Raw genomic sequence first — 21645 nt, 5'->3', positions numbered from 1 at the left:
AGAGGCCTGAAAGCTGAACATTCTGCCCCTCATTCTACTTTTAAATACTCTAGGAACCGCGAGTCTGAGAGCGAAGTGCTCTGTTGGGGTGGTACAGTTCTATGAGGTGTTTAAGATAAGATGGAGCCTCATTATTCAAAACCTTGTATGCGAGGAGCAGGATATCTGGATTTAACAGGCAGCCAATGAAGAGAAGCCAGTATGGGAGAAATGTGCTCCGTTAGTTATCTTGCTGGAGCATTTCGGCTCAACTGAAGGCTTTTCAGGGAGTTTTGAAAATAATGAATTGTAATATTGCCGTCTACAAGTAATAACATATGAACTAATTTTTCAGCAACACTCTGAGACGGCACGTTTCTAATTTTGAGATATTGCACAATTGCAACAATGCTGTCCTAGATATTTGTGTAATATGAACACTGAAAGATCTATCCTGGTCAGAAATGACTCCAAGGTTCCTCTCAGTGTTACTGGAAGCCAATGTAATGCCATCCAGAGTAAGTATCTGGCTTGACACCACGTTTCTAAGATTTTTATCACTGAGTAGCAGAAGAAGCAGGAAATTACAGCACAAAAAGAAAGTTTGATCTGTTGCCAAATCAAAATTGAACTATCTTGAGGGGAACAGGAACATCTGCATCAATTTTCACTGCAATTAATACTAAAACATGAGTGTGTCAACCTCAGAAAATTAAGCGGTTAATCAGAGCCATTAAAGACTGTTGCTTTAGGACATTTGTATCTGTGGGAAATGCAAGGGAAACCCATCCAGTAGATGTGGAGCTATTTCAGCTTGCCTGACCAACATGACTACAACACAACTTCTGTGAGAATACAAGGTAACCTAGATTCTCAGCATCTGATTGTAAAATTACTACCACCAAACATTTATTTCAGTAATAATATTTTCCATTTTTACAGGCCAGATACCACACACAGTCTGTGTGATTTCTGTGAGCAAAGCAGAACATCTGTGGATCAGATCTCACAGTCAGCATCTGTTTTCCAGGAACAGCAGCATGTCTGTGACAGATGTGTAAACATCTCCATCATCTCATCTGTCATTGGGCCGCTGCTAGTACTTTTTTTTTTTTTTCCATGCAAGCAGTCACATCAAAGATGCAGCCATAGTTTGACATTTTTTAAAGACGTACTCATTACTTAGATTACAGAACAAACTGAATTCACTCTTGCCAGTTGAATTTGCAGCTAAAAACAATGAACAACTTAAGTTTAATTGGAAATACTTTGTAATACACGGAAAACATCAGGTATTTCAATCACTTGCTTAAATATTTTGTTAAATAAACTGAGTGAGATTTGCCTTTTCTCCCCCAAAACCAACATTAGAACTTCTATTCAGTCAACATTAAAAGTCTATTTCATTTTATACTTACAAATGTAATAATTATTTTGAGTAAACACATCAACGTCTTGTTGATGACATTTCACCGCAGCTGGCATTCGAATTATAGCTGCAGCAATTTTCTTCTGACTCATTTCCCTCATAACAAAGATAAAAAAATAATTGTCAAAGCACAACCAGAAGTTGGGGCAATTTCAAACCTTTGCAATATTTAAATTAACTTGAGCAGATAAAGCTAAACATGAACACAAAGTCAAAAGCACAATATGGGTCATGTAAGGTTTAAAAGGTGACAGCAGTAATAAAACTGAAGGGACCGAGGTCAAAGGGGCAAAGAAAAGCAAAACTGTTGTGTTTATAATCCTGTGCTGAAAAGTGAACTTCAGTTCAAATAAAAAGTTTCTCTTTGTTCTGATTTAATGAACTTTTTTTTTTTTTTTTAATAGACTGACAGAAGAAGCAGCTGTAATACAGATTTCCTTTGTAAATCCACTGAGCTGTTGCAGAGAAGTTTATGATGTGGAGATGGGGTGGAGGGCAAACATTTCATTGGAAGACGTCCACTAAACTCAGCTGCCCTGAGCCAAATCGAGATACTCTGAATGCATTGACACTCATGCATCACTTACCCTTAAAGACTGCAACAGAACTGTAAATCCATCAGAAATTTACCCAAATTTGGAGGAAGAGCCGTTAAAACAAGAACAAAGAATGTCCTAATAAACATCCAGAGACAACGATTCTAACTGTACCATTTATTAGTTGTACAATTATGAAAAATAATCATAAAAAAGACTGGAAGCCCAAGATTATTTACAATCTTTTTCTCTGAAGTGAGGTCCCTCTTCTGAGTCATGTTCTCAGCCTTCTTTTTTTTAATGTTTTTTTTTTTTTTTTTTTTTAAATCACAGGGTATTTATTCACGATATGTTTAACTTTATAAGACATAGTCCTTTTCTCTTTTTTGACAAGTGTCAAAAATTACATACGTACATACATACATATACATACATATATATATATATATATATATATATATATAGATATCTATAAAAACAAAAATCATTCAAGTATCAAAATACAGACTGCTAGATTCATGTACAATATCATTCTCATCATTGTTGTCATCAGATTAGTCCCAAAATATCTTTCCTGATCCTCAGCAATGTGCAAAAGCAGAGCAGGACCAGGCTGATGGCTAAAGGTGCTGACACCAGCGCGCTGAAGACAGTGTACCATAGAGTTATCGTACTGGCCGGATAAAAATGTACCACATATACAAGAGTTAAATCAAAATGAGCCGACTATGCACCCATATACAGATTGGTGGACCAAACAGTACCATTAACAGTCAACATATTAGGAGTTAGCTAGAGAAACATGCCGTGCCCTATTGTTCTTGTCTGCAGCTATAAATCTAGAGTCGTACCAGCCTGCATGGCAGGTTTGGTGAATAATCTTGTCGAGATTAACTGAACAAAGGGGCAGGGAAGGAGAGAAAGAACCACACCTGATCCAGTTCCAGCATTAGGACAAATCATAGTCCTATAAAAAAAGTAAACGCCCACATACCCACACACACACCCACGCGCGCGCATACACACGCAAAAAGTAAAATAAACGCCATCCCCCGTTATTTCAATATAAAACAGTCTTTTAGTGTCAGTTTCTTTGCCCCTTGAGTTTGGTAAGAGAGCTCCTCCCATGCAAGATTACATTGTTTTATCACAGTTACACATGTATGTAAGCTGACGGTGATGAAAGCAGCTAAAATGTTTGGATACAGGACAAACAACCCAGGAAGAAGTGTGTACCTACAGTGTGAGGTCTCTCGTCTGACAGTTTGTTTCATAATAAAAAGTGAATGTTCCTCATCTCTGCAGCAACTTCCCCTTTAACTACAAGTTCTGCTTTGAAAACGGCAGATACATTTCCTGAAACGATAAACACCAACTCTCAGTGAGGGACGTGATGGTTCATTTCGGAGGAAATGCACGCAACACAACAAACACATCCGTCTCTAATGTCGCACGGAACAACCATCACTTTTCTAAGCATCGAGAAGTTAAATGGAGGCGGGTGCGTGCGTGCGTGCGTGCAGGGTGATGAAGTTGGAGAAGTCTGATGAACCGGGGGAGCGTGTTGCGTTGGCGAAAGGTTTACATCCGTCTTATTCTCCAGGCCTGTGTGTAACTGTGGGCACAATCCGACTGCTGATGTGATCTGCTCGGTGAGAAGTGGGGCAATGATCCAGCAAAACATCCTATCCACCACTCAACAGGGCTCATTCCTGTCCTTTTCTCACTGTCTGGGATTGGCCACAGTGTCAGCTACAGGGAAGGGACACAGACACACGCACACAAAGCAGTGGAGTTAAAATAAAGTAAAACCGATGGACACAAACAGCACTATAGTGATGGATTAAGTCCTTCGTAATGATTTACTCTTTTCACCAAGCATCTGTGAAACATTAACCTGGTATGACTGGGGGGGAAAGGCAATGCTGACAGGATGAACACTGAAGGCATTTGTTGTGAAAGGAACAAAAAGAGGAAAATGCACTTATTCTTTCAAACTTGAGGATTTTATGTAAGTGCTTAGGTGTAGTTAGTTCACTCTAGACGAAGCATTGAGTTTAAATCCTGACTGATAGTTGACGGCATGCCAGTTTTGAATTATTTTGAGCTGTTTTTTTGGAGCAAGGACCACTAACATGCAGATCCATGTCTGCCTCTGTGCCCTATTCTGTCCCTCTGATGCTCTCTAGAAACCCCACCCCAAAATGCTTACTTCATTAGCATCAAAAGGATCATATCACAGTGCTAGGATCTTGGCCTCTTTTGGCTTTAAGCAGGCAGCTGACCGTAAGAAGAAGAAGAAGAAGAAGAAGAAAAGCCTTGCCCTTAATTGATCTTATTTAACCTCAATAACACCTGCATCCCTGCGAACATAAACATGCTACAGTCCGACTGATGCATAGAATTACAGGATCAGTTTCACAGTTTCCTCAGGAAACGTGTCCATCCAGGTACAGGATGTGTGCAGTGGGTCACTCTTGGCTGTGGTAAAAATCAGTTTTCTCAGCACTCGGTGAAGTCAGGAGTTGGAACGTCAGAGTGAAAAGCCTCAGAGCGGCCGTCTCCTAACAGAGCAAGAAAAGCATTAAGAAAAGAGAGAGCTTATCACCAAGAGTAAAGAGTGGGATGTTGACAGTTGGGAAGAAAAAAAAAAAAGAAAAAAGGGGGAAGCATTGTTGGAGGAAGCATATAAAGTAAACAGAAAGGAGGAATAAAAGGGAAAGTGAGTGGCAGGCTCACAGTAGAAGAGATACCAACTAGACAGCTAGAAGACGGTGGGCGAGGTGGAGGGGTTGCATTAATAATTGAGAAAAAGTGTAAAGGTGCTGGGAGTTAAACATAAGAAGGGGCAACAGCTGGTCAGTTGCCACAGACTGTGGTGTTGTCGGAGGAGGAAACAAGTGATGGCGGTGGGGAGGAGCAGAGGTCCAGCGCGGAGAAAGAGGCAGCGTCACAGTGAAAGGCACACAGAAGGAGGGGAAGGAAGGAGGGTGAGGCTGAGCCCAGGAGGAAGAGAGGTCCACTCAGAAAATGGTGGTCTCGTACTTAGTGCTGATAGTGCGCTTGGATTCCTTGGGGTCCATGAGCCACGTGGCACTACCCTGGGACTGAGAATCGCCTTCCTGGTCCACGATGTCCCCCTGTGAGTACAAACAGACAGCAATGAAATATCTGAATCTTCACATACGAGGCTGATTACACTTTTTGTAATGCTTAGATTCAAAATGCAGCAATGAAGTATTATTGTGCCAACAAACTGTAATTGTTTGTGGTGAAATTTAACCACATTTACCCATGAAAGTGTTGATGTTTGTGTTTAAACAGATTCCATAAACGATGCAGCATCACACCTATCCATCAATTATCATAAAATTACAACCCCGGTCCCAAAAAAAGTTGGAATGCTGCGTAAAATGTAAAGAAAACAGGATGCAATGATTTGCAGATCTCATAAACCCATATTTTATTTATTATATTAGACAAAAAGGTTTTTAACTTTTCACTATTTCATGAAAAACATTAAGTCATTTTGAATTTGATGGCAGCAACATTTCTCAGAATAGTTGGGGCTCAAAAGATCAGAAGTACTATGCGATGCACTGCCATCTTCTCTGAGCCAAAGCTCTGAGGCAACTTGGAAAACGGTCATGTGGTCAGACAAATCCAAATTTAAAATTCTTTTTAGAAGAGAGGGACCGTCAGTGCTCAGTTTAAAAGCCTGCATCTCTCATGGTATGTGGGTGGATCGTTCCCATGAAATAGGCAGCTTGCACACATGGCAAAACATTATTGCCGAAAGGTATCTACAGGTTTTAGAGCAACACGTGCTTCCATCCAGATGACGTCTTTTTCAGGGAAGGCCTTGCATAGTTCGACTAAACTAAACTAAACTAAACCACATACTTCATCTGTTACAGCCGCATAGCTTCGGTGCTGAACTGCAGTTCAGACCTTTCACAATTAAAAACAGTTGACACACCATGAAATACAACAAAGAAGACAGAGAACTACTGAGCAGCTAAAAACAATACAATAAACAAGAATGGGACACATTTCTCTGCTGAAAGTCCGGCAACTGGTTTCCTCATCTCCCAGAAATCGATCTTATGTTTTTCTCAGTGTAAACAGTTAAAATGTTTTGCGTGTTCAGATGTCAATAAAAATATGGGTCTATGAGATTTGCAATTTTTGCAATTTTAACTTTTCCTGGTTCTCATTTTGCTGAGCACTTTTGGGAGCAATTAGTAAGCAGACAATTTTGCTGGCTTTTTATTGATAAAATATAATAACAACATTTTCTCTATGTATATCATAAAGTTTAAGTAAAAACACCCAAAAAGAATTCTGTGTACAGTATATAAACTTTGTCTGTCTTACTACAAGCGTGTCACTAGAGGGCGTTGGAGTTAACAGTTTACATCATGATTTGTAGTTTTCAACATATAGCAGAGAAAAGATAGTGAAATAAAAATAACAACAACGAGTGGGTGAGAAGGGATGGGGATGGGATAGGAGGCAGCACCTGAGCAGCATGGCTGGCAGAGTGCAGCGGTAGGAAGGAGGGATGGTGGTTGGTGCAGGTGGAACAGTAACAGCAACGACTGTCGAGAGGAAGAGGAGAGTCCTGGGAGGAATAAACACCACCAGGAGGAAGAGAAGCGAGCCAGACGGAGACGAAGATTAGAAGAGAAAAGGGAAAGTGCACAAAGAACCAGGACGAAGCAGCGACAGAGTCAAAGAACTTAAAGGGCAGGAAAAGGGACACAGATTTTAACAGGCATGACACATGAGGAGTCTGACAGGTCGCACACAACACAGAAGACACTGCAGGTGCATTTTGAAGCTTATGTGTGCTTATCGGTGTGGATGTGTGTAACTGAGTATGAAGTGCATGTGTGCTCAGGTGCTGATTAAACACATTTAAAAATGTACATGTGAAAAAAAAAAAGCCACACAGATGAAAACACTGAACAGAATTACATTGTTAAATCATTGTGATCATTAAGCTGCAGCTAGAAATGTGTGACTTGTCCCTGAGGTGGACTTGGCTCATTTATATTCAGCACAAGCTTCCCTCTTAATGGTTTAATGCTAATGCCCAGATGGACATCAGCATAGCATAACCACAGTGATGTCGAGAGGTGTAGACTGACGCAAGCAATCTAACATCGTTTTTGCTTCCAAAAAATTAGGCGTGTGCTGCAAATGTAATCACAAAACACAAAAAGATTTTTTTCTGGCACAGAGAAGTAAAAGGATTTAAAATTCCAAATTTGCTCGAGAACACGTTGAACAATATTTCAGCTTTATTTGGTGTTTTTACTACAATACTTTTTAACAACCAACTCACCGCTGTTTTGCGTATGCTGCCTCGTGGTTTGGGCACAGGTTTGCTGGACTTGGTCTCAATGACCTCTGATCCAGATCCAGCTGGGACGCTCTGGTGCGGTTTGGTCCTCTGGGCCTGCAGAGCCAGCTGATATGCTACCTCAAACGCCTGGCCCAGTGTCAGTATAATCTCATAGGTCAGGTTCTATACAGAAAGGGAGAAAGAGGAGGATCACGGAGTCATTACAAGCCTTTAGCCAAAGGACCACCACCATCACAGTGTGCAGCGAGACAGCAAAACGTAACAGAAGAAAGATTTTTTCCTCCAAAACTTCTTCAAAACAAAATTGCATAACCTGAAGAAGTGGCAGTAATCTCAGGAGTATTGTGCAGCAACCCCCTGTTCCTAAACTAGATCCATCCTCTGTAGCTCAGTAATAAAGCTGCTGGATTATTCTGTTTTACCCTGACAGCTCCCAGGTACGAACAAGCTCTGCAGACTAAAGACAGATGATTCATGCTTTATACGTTATCTGAAAAAGCAATCCTATGGTGGGAACAACAATCATCATTTGAAGAGACACATAACACAGAGCTGTGAAATCCTCTTTATATCCTTTGATGTAGTAACCTGCCCTGAGATAAAGCACTCCATGTACACCAATACGCAGAAACATCTCTTGTGTAGTGACGATTGTGCCAGGCGGACCCTGAAAGCAGCCATATAGTCAGTGCAGTTTAAAATAACCAAATAAAGGAGATTCATATGGACACTTTCGGTAGCAGAAGGGACACGGCAAAGCTGTGGTAACTATTTGACTCATAGCGTTTCAGTGTTTAATGACTACCAACAGCCCGCAATCAAATACAAAAGCATTACTGTCTGCAGCTGAAAACCCTTGTCAAGCTACTACTAGCATAACGGACAGGTTTCTGACGGGGCTGCCACACAAACGCAAAGCAGGAGATGAAGCATCGCCAAATAGGTTTTCAAACCAACATCCTTCCAAGTCAAAGACTAGAAAATATGATGAAGCATATCTTCCCTTTGGCTTCACCTGCACAAGTGCCAGGTAGGTCTCCACTGCAGAATTGGTTTTTCCTGCGTCGGGAGCAGCGCTGGGCTCTCCAAATCACAGACACAGTATCCCACATTCTTGATTTTTAGCTCACAAACACTTCTTGTAATGACTAACTACTCCTGACATTTTGGAGATGTTAGCTCTTTATACAGTAAAGTTACAGTGGGATACAAATAATATCAGACACAGACAAACAGGATCCCACAGTTGTTTATGTTTTTGAACCCATTTTGCACAGAGAGGCATTTTTTGAAAAAATGTATTGATAGCAATGTTGAATATTATTACACAGGAAAAAAAAAAAACAACTACACGTAAAATACACACTGAGCTACTACTACTGTTCAAGGCCCACTGGTTCCCTGAATAAGCAGACAAACTGCAAGCTGACATAACTAGAAGATAAATCTGTACTTTGTTTTGAACACGGGGGAGAAACTCCAGAAGTACAAAAACTGCAGTTCCTCTGTGCAAAGCTTGAAGCTGGCTCCAAAAATGACAGACTTCCATGTTAAAATGTCACATTTTACAGTATGGTACAAAAAATATTTTGGCTTCTGTGGATTGTTTCCCCCTTCATAACAATTTAATAACAACATAATAACTGAGGACTCATTCTGAAGTACTAAACTGGAGCTCTTCACCGTGTGCTTACTACTACTGGTGACTTTTAGAACATTTCTAATTGATTACATGACTAATACTGTTCATTTCTGTGTGGTGCTGACCATCCAAGAAGTTTGTGCTCTAATGTCCATCTGTTTCTTACATTAATTAGCCTGTATGTGTGTCTCTATATTGCATGCCTGCTTGCATGCCATGAGCTGCTGTTTATGAATGAAACTTGCTAAGCGCTAGCTGCTAAGTAAACCCTCCACCCTCCCATCTTTGTAAGATGACGTCTGGCTCTAAAACGCCAGCATATAAAAGCTTCAAGAGCGATGGGTGACAGCACAATCACACAATCATCTTTTTTACCATCTATAGCACAATAGAGCCCAGTACAAGTGTCCTTACCACATCTACTGTGCTGAAGACATGGCAGTAATGGTGGCTGGTCTGCAGGTCCTTAGTGATGTAGGCAAATGTGCACAAGTCCTCTGGGTCCTGGGCTGCACAAGAAATGTTACGGATCTCGTGCTCTGCAATGATGTTCTGGACCGAGAAGGGCAACATGAGTGAGGTTTAGTAACGAGAGTACACAGTGCATTCTTTCATTTTTTAAAATTTTTTATTTCATTCCATCAACATTGAGACAATAATGCTGTTAGAAAATGTTACAAAATAAAAAAAACTAAACGGTTAAAGGAGAGACACTGACTGCCAGCCATCACAAGTGCAACTACAACAAGACCATGTTGAGCTTCAACATTTCAAAGCCTTTTTTTATTAATGTCAACTAAATGTCAATCAGATTTGCTTCCTATAAGGAAATATAAGCACAAACTAATCTGACACAAACTTGCAAGCATGATATTTACAATCACAGAAAGAGAGGAAGCTTGATGTCTGACTGCGTCACTTTCATGCACACATTAAAAAAGGAAACATGCTGTCATTTGCCCCGGCCTCAATTTGATGTATCACACGCCTCAAAGAACACGTCTGGTTAAGAAGACGCAAAGAGAAAATGTGTATGCACGTGTGTGTGTGTGCATGTGTGTAGTCGCTAACCTTGTTGGCTGCGTCGATAAACTTCACACCCTTGTATGTGATTGAGAGGACGATAGTCGGGACTTTTCTCATTTGCTCTGTTGACCTCTGGAGGGAAGATTAAAAGGACAGGTCAATTGCCACTCACACAAACAATATCTATGAGTTTATCCTCAGGGATTGGAGAAACTTGTCATACCCGCATTTTGGCACAAGCATCCTGCGTGGACTCAGTGCCCCTTAGTTCCTTAATAAGCATGGAACCAAGATACTGTAATGAAACGGAGGGGAAAAAGACATTACTGCTGATGTGTTTAATCAACGAAGCGGAATCATGTAGGAAGGAGAATGGTGCAGACGTACACTAGCTTCATAAGCGCAGGATTCAAAGATGAGTTTCTCTGGTTGGTGATGCCAGTTCTGAACCGGGGCGTACGGTGCTGCTAGACTAGGTGGCCGCAAGGTCAGGCGGGGCTCTCGTTGCCAGTCTTCATGTCGCTCCTATAAAAATAACCATAACTATCAAAGAAGCCTGGCAGAGGCCCTCAATAACCATTAACACACTCGTAGATATACCACATACAGGAGGCCTGTGTCGTTCGCTGCGATATCTTTGGGTAACGTCATAGTCGTTTTCTTGTGCTTTTTTCCTCCCTGGCTCGCCTGCAGGCAGCAGAGGGTCCATTGAGCGTCCTGTGTAGGGCTCCATCTGACTCATGGGAGATGAAGTCTGGGATCCAGGCAGGTCTTGGCACTGCAGAGATGTAATATGACACAGTTGGGTATCTCATGTCAGATGCACTCTCTATCATTAGCCATCAGGCATTCATCTTTGTCAATATACTTTGCAACATTTACAGGCTAAAAATAAAGAATTTGAAACGTAAGCCTAAGTTTGTCGGACAGTATTCAAACATCAGATCTGGTTCCGAAGTGAGTGAAGAGTAAACAAGAAACATTTTGTGAAGCACTTTTAGACAGGAAAGTAGTTTGTAGGTCCTCACCCTGATCTGAGACAAACGAGGAGGTTTGACAGGAGGCTCTTCATAAGGCCTCTCCGCTAAGGAAGCGATGATGCGTTTCCTGTGACCAAGTAGGCTAATTTTTAGCACCTGTAAAAAAGAAAATTATGAAGTGATCATACTGAGCAGCACAAAAGGAAATGCCAGAAAACAACACATCAGGCACTATTTCATTTGTGAGGTTCCCTTAATAGTTCTCCATGTGAAGCTGTTTCCCCTCCGAGTCTCTTCTCTTCTGTTAATCTTGAATCTACATACGGGATTGCACAAGTTCACACGTTCATGCAGCGATACAGTGTCTGACATTACTTCACTGATCTACAGGTGATGGTATTGCACACAGAAATGGAGGAATGCAGCACTGATCTTGGAGTGAACAAGAAAACATGTTTCTTTCAGAGACCCTTCCCAGTAGTAGCAAAAGTCAGCACATTTCCTCACAGACCAGTGAAGTCTGACGTGCCATCTTCTAACCAAGTAATTTCAGTTCTTGTTTTCAAACGTGAAAATCTCAATTAATTTTTTTTGAGTGAGACTTTAGAATCCATTTCCCAATATTCAACACAAATACACATTCACCTTCAGTTTTAGCCTCCTGCTTCAGTTTGGGGGGGGAACCTGAAGTAAACCGTCAAACTCGTTTCCCTATCCTGATTTTTTTTTTTTCCCCAAGACACCTGAAGACTAATTTCACCCTCTGATACTCCCCACTGTCCTTGTACATCACTGTGACTCACATTGACAATCTCCAGCTCCCACAGGTTTCTGACGCAGTCCAGAGTGCGGTAGCCGCTGGACAGGAAGTTTTGCAAGTACTCATGCAGGCCCAGATTCTCCAGCCAGGAGGACAGGGAGTTGCTGCCGTCACAGCCGAGCGCTTTCACCTGCAGCAGAAAACGTAATCATTCACAGACACTTTGAGGAATTCAGGGCGTTGGCTGAACCAATATGCTGCAAATTTAGCCAATTTTCCTTGGCAGGAAATTGAAGGGTTCTGGTTTCAATAACCCCCACAGATGTATATTTGTATACAAGCAGAATGAGCTAAAGCAATACAAATTAAAGTGAGAATACTGCAGAGGTGTTTTTGTTTAATTTTATTTTTATAACAAAAGTAAAGCTCCCAATACAATAAGATAAAGCAAGCCCACCGCCAAACCGCATTCGACTTCATTATTAAGCACTATTGCTCCTGCTCAGCCGTATGCCTAACCCACAAATTAACTTGTTAATTTTCATAAATGCAATAGATACTTGGGTCTAAGGTGAGAATATTACTTAATCATCTAACATTAAAGCAAATGCAAAACACTGAATTGGGTCTGAGAAGTACTAAAGTAGGAATCAATGATTTATCACCTTTGGAAAGGAACGTGCTGCGTGCAGGATCTTCTTTCTGTGGCTCGGATCTGCGATTCCAATCTCTCTCAAGTCCTGGTCCTCCATTACATTGCTCCCCTTTAAAGCAACATACAAAACAAGCATTTTTGGTACTGGCATTTCTAGTCTAAGACCCATGAAAGTCATTAGAAAGCAAGGTACATTAAACTGTGTCAGAATAAAGTAATTTAAGTTACCATTTAGTAAAAGACAGTTTTTGTTATTTTACGTAGTTTATTCAAGTCATCTATGAAAATCCCAAAACACAGACTGCTTTGATGTAAGATAAAGATAGATAGATATCTATCTAAGACGAACCCTCCAAGCTAAAAGCCTTCAGTGCAACGTGAGAATTGATCACAAATATGCTACCATTGCATAAAAAGGTGAATTACTCCTGACTGAGAGCCTCCCTAGAACTCAACTTAGTGACTATCACCAGAGGAGCCACATCGATAACCCCTTAAATGAGACTTAAGAGTGTGTGTGTGTGTGTGTGTGTGTGTGTGTGTGTGTGTGTGTGTGTGTGTGTGTGTGTGTGGTACTGACAGGAATGTGGTGATTGATGTTCAAACCAGTCTTTGGTTACACACGATATCACCTTTGGAGACTGAGTGGCAACAAACAGATAATGGAGAAGGGAGGGATGAATCAATGTCTGAGTTGCAGAGTGGGCAGCGTTATGAGATGGAGGCGCATCGATAGCTGACAACAGCCGCGGGGGAAATCAAAACACCTTGACACGTAAAAGGAAAGCCTTTATATGAACACCGAACATCATTTATTCATTTATTTTAGTTCCATATTAAACAATTTTATGGTACAACAGACCAAATAAGACAGTCACAAGACAGTAAACAGTGTTTCCCACAGATTTAGATTAAAACGATAACAGATTCATAATAAAGCTTCTGGGGTTTTCACACTTAATGTTGCAGCTTTACTGAGCAACATAATCAGCTGCCTCTGAGGTGAATGAAAGAACTCCAAGATTACAGCTGATTGTGGGTCTTGTTTATTAACAATTTCCCTACCCACTGTTAGACCCTGGTTACAGTAGTCTTTTCAGGTCTCAGCATTTGCAGAGGAGAAGAAAGACTACTGTCTTCAACTGCAGGAGGGTGGAATAGAACGTGAATATCTCCAAGAAGCAGCTGAATAACTGATAGGACCAAAACAACAACCACCCAGCAATTGAACTGGTAGTCAAAACCACAGGATGGCAAGGGCTGGGACTAGCCAGTTAGCAGAGGTTGAAGGAATTGCCGTCTGTTAAACTGAATTAAACTGACTTTTAACCATGCTCAAATTGACCAATAAGAAGTGGGTAAGGGTCACAAGTCCTGCCTGTTGGATATAAACCATGAATGCTAGCTGTAGTGCTTCTGCAGGGGAGTCAGCAGCCAACTCTCATCTGCCAGTATCACTACGGTCCAGAGAAGGCGTCGCCTCAGGGCTGACTCTTCAATATGAATCTAAAGTTAATCCTGTGGTGCTCACCGCTGTGCACATGCACACATACACACACCACTAATGGCATAGCAGAGTTGCTGTCTGTAGGTCAAACTTGACAGCCTGTTTTTCATGCAGATGCCGTTGATGCAAACAAGGGGCGGAGAGCATGATGAGCGGGGAGGAGTGCGTCTGTTAGAGTAAATGCTGCAGAGCAATCTTTGTAATGCTGCCTGTGGAATCACAATGCTAATCACAATTCAGCTAAGACACTGACATAAACTTTTACACTGCCATCCTGTTCATGCTGAAATTTCTAATAGGCTGCGATCCAGCCTGTCGATGGAAATCCGGAGAAGGAAGACGGAAAGCAGAAATATGAGTACCTGAATGATCCGAGTGAGTTTATTGATCAGAACTCACTATGATCTTGGCTTCAGCCCACACTGAGCACAGGACATTATGTATCATCTCTTTTGCCTTCACACTGCCTCACACGAAACTGACAACTGAAAGCCCATTATCTCTGAGCAGCAACATGCTGATTGCTGCCTCTCTAGCTGAGGACTGATATGGTTTGTGGGGCTGAATGGATGATAATGCTTCAAAGCGCATGGATCATTGCATTACTGTCCCACTGGAGAAGATTAACTGATAAATGTCTCTATGCGGGGGAATACAGCTGTAACAGACTGGGTTTACACTCTTTGCCCATTTCCTGATTTATTCATTTTCCTACCACTGTGATTTTCTCATGTGTCTTCTGCCAATTCTGGCAGATGTGCAGAAATGTTATCTCATCACTTCGAAATCATCCCGTTTATTGGGCTTTACAGACTTTAATATTTGTTTTATGACATCACTGAGGCAAGCCAAGGAAACATCAGCATTGTGTGGGTGCTGGAGTCCATCCCAGCCATCATACGGCGAGACCCTGGGTACACCCTGGACAAGTCGCCAAGCTGACACAGGGCTCTTTTGTTCATTTCTTTCAATCTTTTTTGTCCTTGGATAATTTGATTTCATGTTGAAGTTAACCTGGGTAAGCTTAGACATAAATAAATGACTCCCAGTTCAGTCCCATGATTAATGGCTTGATGGTTGAATGACAACCTGACTGATAAAGCAAATAACTTTGAACACTAATCAACATTTTGCTTCTGGACACACCTCACTAAACCAAACCAAACTGGAGTGAACTGAACACCTGTTAGGTGAAGAATGTTTGTTCACACCTGGTTTAATAAAAATTCTCATTTCCTTTCATGTAAAGTGTTACATTCACCTCTGCTATATCTGGATAAGCCATTTATCCTCATTCAAAGAGTCTGAAAACACAAACAGCATGATGTGGTGGTGACAACTCTGTGGGGAAATTTCTGGCTAATGTGCTTCCACAGGGTTGGCAGGTTTCAAGGAGTACATTAGTAGAGAGAACGCTAATATCAGCACAACATTGGCAAACAGAATACATTTACAGCAGTGTAAGCTGGGCCTGTTTTGTGCCTGTGCAGCTTGTCCAGCTCTGCTTTACTCCGTCCTCTCATTAAAATGCTGCTCTGTTCCTCCTCGGCCTATCCAGAGAACAGCCACAGTGGCCTCCCTGGTTTAAAAGCACTCTGAATTCAGGCTGGGTGCTCAGGGGCACGGATCACTCATTCTGACCCTCTAAAGGACAGCTACCTAACAGCACTAAGACTCAGTTTGTCCTCCTAAACTGGCTGCCATGAGACCACTCAGACCTCAAAAGAAAAGTGCAAATGAAACGATGACAGAACATTAAAAAAAATGTTTCTTTCAAATTAACAAACAAATCTAAGCCCAAAAAAAAAAAAAAAAAAAAAAAAAAAAAGAGAAATCAATCAATCCATTCCCAGTCCTTTAGCTTCGGATGCAGGAAGCCATTACTGGATTTTTCCGCAGGGTTTGGTCCCTCGCTGCAGCATGAGCCCTTTGCATTTATTAAAAGGCAGAAAAAGGGGGGTTGGGGGTCACGAAAACATCATGAATTTAGATTACATGAATGCAGCTCAGAAGTAGAAAAGGTTTGCCTAACCTTGGTGCAACTTTTAGATCTGACCAACTCTTTCTAAAAAACAAAAAAACAAAAAAACAAAACAAAAAACAAACCAAACAAACAAAAAAGTCTTTCTCCTTATAAATCCTCAGCCACCTCCACTGATTTGAAACTCAAAGTAAATTTGTTCTCCCTCAGCTGACCGCATAAAAGTCAGATCCAGACGCCCTCGCCAGAAGACCGTCAGTCTCAGTCGCTTTGAATACAAACGAACTTGCCGACTGTGTCACAGCGTAGAAGTCTAACACAGAGAAAAAGAGACATTTCATTTCAACAGGCTTTACTTGTCAGCACCAACGAGCGGTGGAGAACAGCATGATTGCGCAGCGCTTGTTTCATCGGGACATTTGCTCCACGAGTCGATAAAAAGCATCTAATTGGTTTCAGAAAAAGGCTCGTCTCTGCAACGCTGCTTGAACACAATACATTCACTGCTGTTATTGATCTGCTTCTAGAGCGTGCCTGCAGGGGAGACACACATCACAGTTGGCCGAGTGGCAGAGTAAACACTGTTTAATTAGTGATCTCGCTGCTACATAAGCATACTTGGAAAAATAAATAGTATGTCTAACAACCTAACTCAGAGAAGGACCATTTTCTTACCATTGTTTAAAATTTGATGATGAAGTGTGAACATTTCAATTAAAATACTGGCATCTTGCCCGTCTTTTAGCAGCTCATAGGAAATGCATAAGAGTAACATCATGACTCTGCATCTATTTCTGAGTCTGAAGTGTTTTTAGATTGTTGTTTTGAAAGTCGAACACAGAAGGTGATCCGTCTCTTGAAGATAAAAGTGGATTGGCTGACAGGCATATCTGTACACAGTACTGGCAACTCAGCCAAGAACGAAATATGGCTCGTTTCTGCTCTATTCACTAATGCATAGATTAAACGCAATTATAAAAGTTTAGCAAAGCAAAGGTGACTCAGAGGGTAATTCTAATTTCCAATTGAGACTAAATTGTGATTCATAAAAAAAAAAAAAAAAAAAAAAAAAAAAAAAGGTCAACATTTGCTGTGGGAGGGACACGTTGTTTTGTTCAGAGGTAACAGCTTTTTCTCTAAACCCTGCAGCGACTTTAGGAAGCCAGGTGGTTAGTAAGCCATGTTTAAAGATAGAAATGTTGCCAGCTTGCCGCTTTGGAATAAAAAGACGACTCAAGCCTGAGAAAAAGGAGTGTGAAAGCCTAAAAGACAGTAGGAAGATTAAACCCCGAGAGAAACTTCAGAGGCTTCAACACGTACTTAAACATGGGTGTGGATCACGCTTTCTCCAAGCGTAGAGGCTGATAAGTGGATGAATTCTCTATTCTCGGGTTATGTAAAGTAGAGTAAAAGGTTGTTTATGGGAGAATCAGAGTGCACTGAAATTAGACAGATATAGTTTGATAGCAACCACACATTTTATTTATTAAACAACTGAAGCTTAATAAACCAAAGAAACATTATATTTATAATATTTAAGTCTAATTAACAAGCCTTACATGCAGAGGTAAAGAAATAAATATACAGATACTGACAATCAGTGATGACCTTTATCTGGCGTCAGACCAGACAGTGATCTTCTAGTTTTCTATTGTCTAATTCTGGTCAGGTTGTGTTAATCATTGCTTCAGTTTGCGGTCTTTAGCTGACAGTAGTGGCACCTTGTGTGGTCTTCTGCAGTTCAGAGATGCTCTTCTGCATACATTGGTTGTAACAAGTGGTTACTGGAGTTACTTCCAAGTTGCCTTCCAGTGAGCTCGAGGCATGAACAAGACATTTTCACCCAGAGATGTGGATATTTTCACATTATCAGATCATTCTTTGTAAAACCCTAGAAATCATTTTGTAGGAAAATCCTCAGTCCAGGCTGTCTGACACCAACAGCCATTTAAATCACTGTTCTTTTCCATCCTGACGCTCCATTCAAACTTCAGAAGGTCATCCTGACAGTGTCTGCATGCCTAAATGCATCGCGTTACTACAAACCCAATTAGATTGAACACCAGATTAGTATACATCATTAGCATACCAAATGAAGTTGCCTATATATCGTCTTTATTATATCCAGTTTTGCAAAGCTCAAGGTTAATGATTTAGAATTTAAAGTTCAAGTTTATTTATAAAAATTGTTTAAAAGGTTTGATAATCTCAAAGAAAAAAAAAGTGTGAAAAGAAAGAAATATATTCATTAATTTTTGTCCCATCACTTCATGTTTTTTTTTTTTAAATTGTAGTAAATGTTTCCCTCAGAGAGATCGATGTTTTGTTTTGTAGTTTTTGAACTTTAAATGTCTGTACTGGTTTTAATATTGCTGCTATATCACATAATCTCAGGGGCTTATAAGTTGAAACGTGTACGTCTGTTTACATCTGCTGTCATGTGTTGTGGAGCTTACAAACAGAGGTGTATATCTTCTGATTCGCACAAGGAAACAGCTGTTATGCTTACGTACAATACGCTGAGTGTCTAAGAGACCATATTCTTTGGAGTCTTTGTCAGCTTCTCATAGTCGCACTCATCTGAGGCACAGTTCATTCAAATTCAAATTAAAAGTGCCCGAGACCCTTTCTTTCAGCCGAAATGAAAAGTTTAATTTGCACCCAACACAGTGATTTATGAATTATTTTTGTAGTCGCTAAGAGAACTTGTTCTGTTTTGTTGTTGCTGCTGTGTTCCTGTTTATACGCAGCACTCTGGATCTGGCTTCATTTACTTTGTGGTAAGTAGTAAGTCCACATGGAGGGAATCTTGAGTACATTTATAACTCATGTGTGAATCTACAGTAGTGTTTGAAAAACATAAAAACCTTCACTGTAACAAATAAAACACACTGTGGACAACAGATTTTCATAAGTCTGATAGAAATGTGAGTTCTTATCTTGACAAATAGGATGCTTATCTCTCAACTTTCCCACCGGTTCAGACTGCCAGCTGTGCCCCTTCATCAGACTTCAGGATTGAGAAAAGCAACTGAGCCAACTCAGAGAGGCATCGCACACTTTGGGCTCTATAAACTTGTCAGATTGGCAATAGCACCCCATTACTCATCAAGATTCTTCTCCCTTCTGGTCGGGCATCAGCTGCTTTGTTGGCAGCCGGCTCTCTGACTGTTAACGAGAAGCCACGACAATCGCCTCCCAGGCCAGAGACAAACCGTCTGAGAGTGTGAGGATCCAGGACAGCCTTGATTCAACACTAAACCAGAGGTAACAGTATCAAACAAACTATCTGACAGGAGCTGAGCTCAGACTGCATCGGCTAAGTTGAAAGGTGGAGTCACCAGAACAGATGGAAAAGTTGAAACACTGAGTTAAGCCAAGCACTAAATAATGCAAATACCTATGATGCAAATATGATACTTTAGAGTACAGGGAAAAGGTAAAAAAAAGTCTTCAAAGACTTAAAAACTGAAAATAAACGGCTAAACAGGCGAGAGAATTAAATATGAACCAAAGACAGTAATGAAAATGAAGTAAGTGAGGCACTCACCATGTAGTGAAGGTCGTCGAATCCATTCAGGAGTAGTTTGCTCTCGTACTGCGGCAGACCCACATGCTCCAGCCAGTCTCCCACGGGCTGGTCCAGCAGTCGGCCTGCAGCACCTGCTGACAGGGGAAAGCGCTTCAGGAGTGAGAAACCTTTCAGCCGGTAGCAGCGGCACTCCGAGGACGAGACGTGGCATTGCCACATCATTCTCGGCCAGCAGAGCCGAGCGCACCAGCAGCAGGAACGTGAGGGAGACAGTGTCCTCTGTGAACAAGGCGTCAGCTCCCGCAGGACAGCGGGGGCTGAACAACAGTCACTCGAAATAGATTAAACTACCCCCGAGTCGGGGGTGAAGGTAAGATAAAAGGGATAAATCCACAAAAAAATGGACAATATCTAAAAAATAAAGAATATATTTTTGCTATGATAGTGAGCCAGGAGAATGCTGAAATACATTTCTGTTTAGCACACAGCGCGGTGCCTCACCTAACTCACAAATATGACTAAATATTTCATATCTGATTATGAAAAAAAGTCAGTGTCCCATTTCAGGAGGTACCTTTTTCTGCCCAAAAAGAAAAAAATAAATAAAAATTAGGGCTGTTTTAATTACACTTTAACTTTACAATAACACTCAGGTTGGAGCGTATAACTTTAGTTTAAGTTCTTCCAGGGTAGTACATTTGTTGCAGCCAAGTGTAAGTGATCCAGACTTGTAGCCAAGACAGGTATTTGGTAAATAATTGGATCCCAGACTCACATATCCCACCTGTTTAACATATAATCCCCCACGGACAATCCAAACAGGAATCTACCTGTGATGTGCCACTGTCCACATCGGAAGCAGCAGGACAAGAAAAAAAACGCAGAGGGACTAAAGGAAACCTGTGACATGACTGCAATGAACGGAGATTGATAACAGAGCAACACTATAGTGACAGCTGTCAGCAGTCTAACCTATACAAAGACAGATTGGTGCCTCTCCTCCAGTGAACATGTTACTGGAATTCTTTAACTCTCTTTCAAAGCAAATACACACTCCACACTAGAAACCAATCACTGCACAGGTAGTTACCTCCCAATATATTAACTACCCCTCAAACACAGAGGCTAACAGAGTCAATCGTTTTCTACCTTGTGAAATCTGGCAGCTTAGAAAAGTAAACAGCGTTAAATTCGAAAACATAACATTTCTTTATAAAACACAGATTTGAAAGTTTCCCTTTCTGCTTGTCGGCTGTCTTATCATTTAAACCTGCTGCATAAACAGTCACGTTCCAGATGAGGGTCCCATGTCAAAAGTTCCGTTCAGACATCTCATAAGCTTGAAAATTTGTCAAGGAGAAAAGAAAAAAAAAAAAAATCCAGTCAAGAATCCGATCGGCTCCTTCAAAAAGCACTTTCAGTGATAGCTCACTCCCAGGATTAACTCCTCTGCAGACAAGAGAGCGCTAAGATTATCTGAGAGATGCGGTCCGGCAACAGACGAGGTCTAAAAGAAACATTTTTTTAGCTGCTCCTAGCTAAAGAGCAGATAACCTAGTCCTGCAGAAGTTACATCCTCCTATTGTCCTGACTGATCACAATTCTGCTGCCTGCAATTCCTCTCTCCTCCCTTCCTCTCTCTCTCTCTCTCTACCCCCCCTTCAATGCATACACTTCCCCACTCCCTCTCTCTCCCTCTGTAACACTGCAGGTGGCTGCTCTTTATCAGAGCTAGCTACCATTTCAGCTACAACCCCCCTCCCACCCACCCCTAATTTGCTCTCAAGTTCCTGCAGCATCTATACCTCAGTCCATTGTTTTTACACATTCTCTTTCTAAAGGTAAATCAGTGAAGATACAGACTGGAGGCACAGAGCCAATCAACTCGGCACGTCACCGCCGAGCACCGGACCAAATGAAGGAGTAGAGGGAGGGAAAAAAGTGATGCGGTTTATCACATCAAACAGAGAGCCTCCTCTTGACCGAGTCCCCCGATGGTCTGCTCCACTGAGCTGGAGCTGTGAGCGTGGTAGCTACAAGGTTAAGGCTCACACACGCATGGAAGTGGAATCAGACTCATGGAAACTTCACACCAAGTGCCTGTGATGGGATGCTAACTACTTTACTGCAGCAGTGTCAGCTTTCTACAAAGTCTGCTTCCTCCAAAGCACAATGAGCTCACCCCCTGACATACGTACAGAAGTGGTTAATATTTAAACAGCTCAAACCAGCGCAGGGCACAGCAAA

The 21645-nt window shown here is 41.3% G+C and overlaps 1 protein-coding gene across 2 annotated transcripts in view; it reads right to left on the bottom strand.

Annotated features, from left to right (window-relative positions):
* Window positions 1-4515: 4515 nt before the first annotated feature.
* anks1aa (ankyrin repeat and sterile alpha motif domain containing 1Aa) overlaps window positions 4516-21645 on the bottom strand; it is a 59930-nt gene continuing 42800 nt past the window's right edge. Inside the window, exons 17-27 of one of the 2 annotated variants that reach the window (XM_085443775.1) lie at window positions 19417-19532; window positions 12389-12487; window positions 11767-11913; window positions 11012-11119; window positions 10591-10761; window positions 10371-10508; window positions 10207-10278; window positions 10029-10115; window positions 9372-9509; window positions 7295-7477; window positions 4516-5084 (exon numbers count right to left, since the gene is read on the bottom strand). In XM_085443775.1, the coding sequence (XP_085299901.1) occupies window positions 4968-5084; window positions 7295-7477; window positions 9372-9509; window positions 10029-10115; window positions 10207-10278; window positions 10371-10508; window positions 10591-10761; window positions 11012-11119; window positions 11767-11913; window positions 12389-12487; window positions 19417-19532 (1376 nt within the window). In that variant the 3' untranslated portion in view covers window positions 4516-4967. The remainder of the gene's footprint in view (window positions 5085-7294; window positions 7478-9371; window positions 9510-10028; window positions 10116-10206; window positions 10279-10370; window positions 10509-10590; window positions 10762-11011; window positions 11120-11766; window positions 11914-12388; window positions 12488-19416; window positions 19533-21645) is intronic. The other variant, XM_085443776.1, reaches the window with a different exon arrangement.

This window comes from Copadichromis virginalis, linkage group LG20 (assembly GCF_057382275.1).
Source record: "Copadichromis virginalis isolate Kocher_CV1m ecotype Utaka linkage group LG20, C_Virginalis_male_GT1.1, whole genome shotgun sequence".
NCBI lineage: Eukaryota > Metazoa > Chordata > Actinopteri > Cichliformes > Cichlidae > Copadichromis > Copadichromis virginalis.
This window is presented reverse-complemented; position numbering and strand designations above follow the sequence as displayed.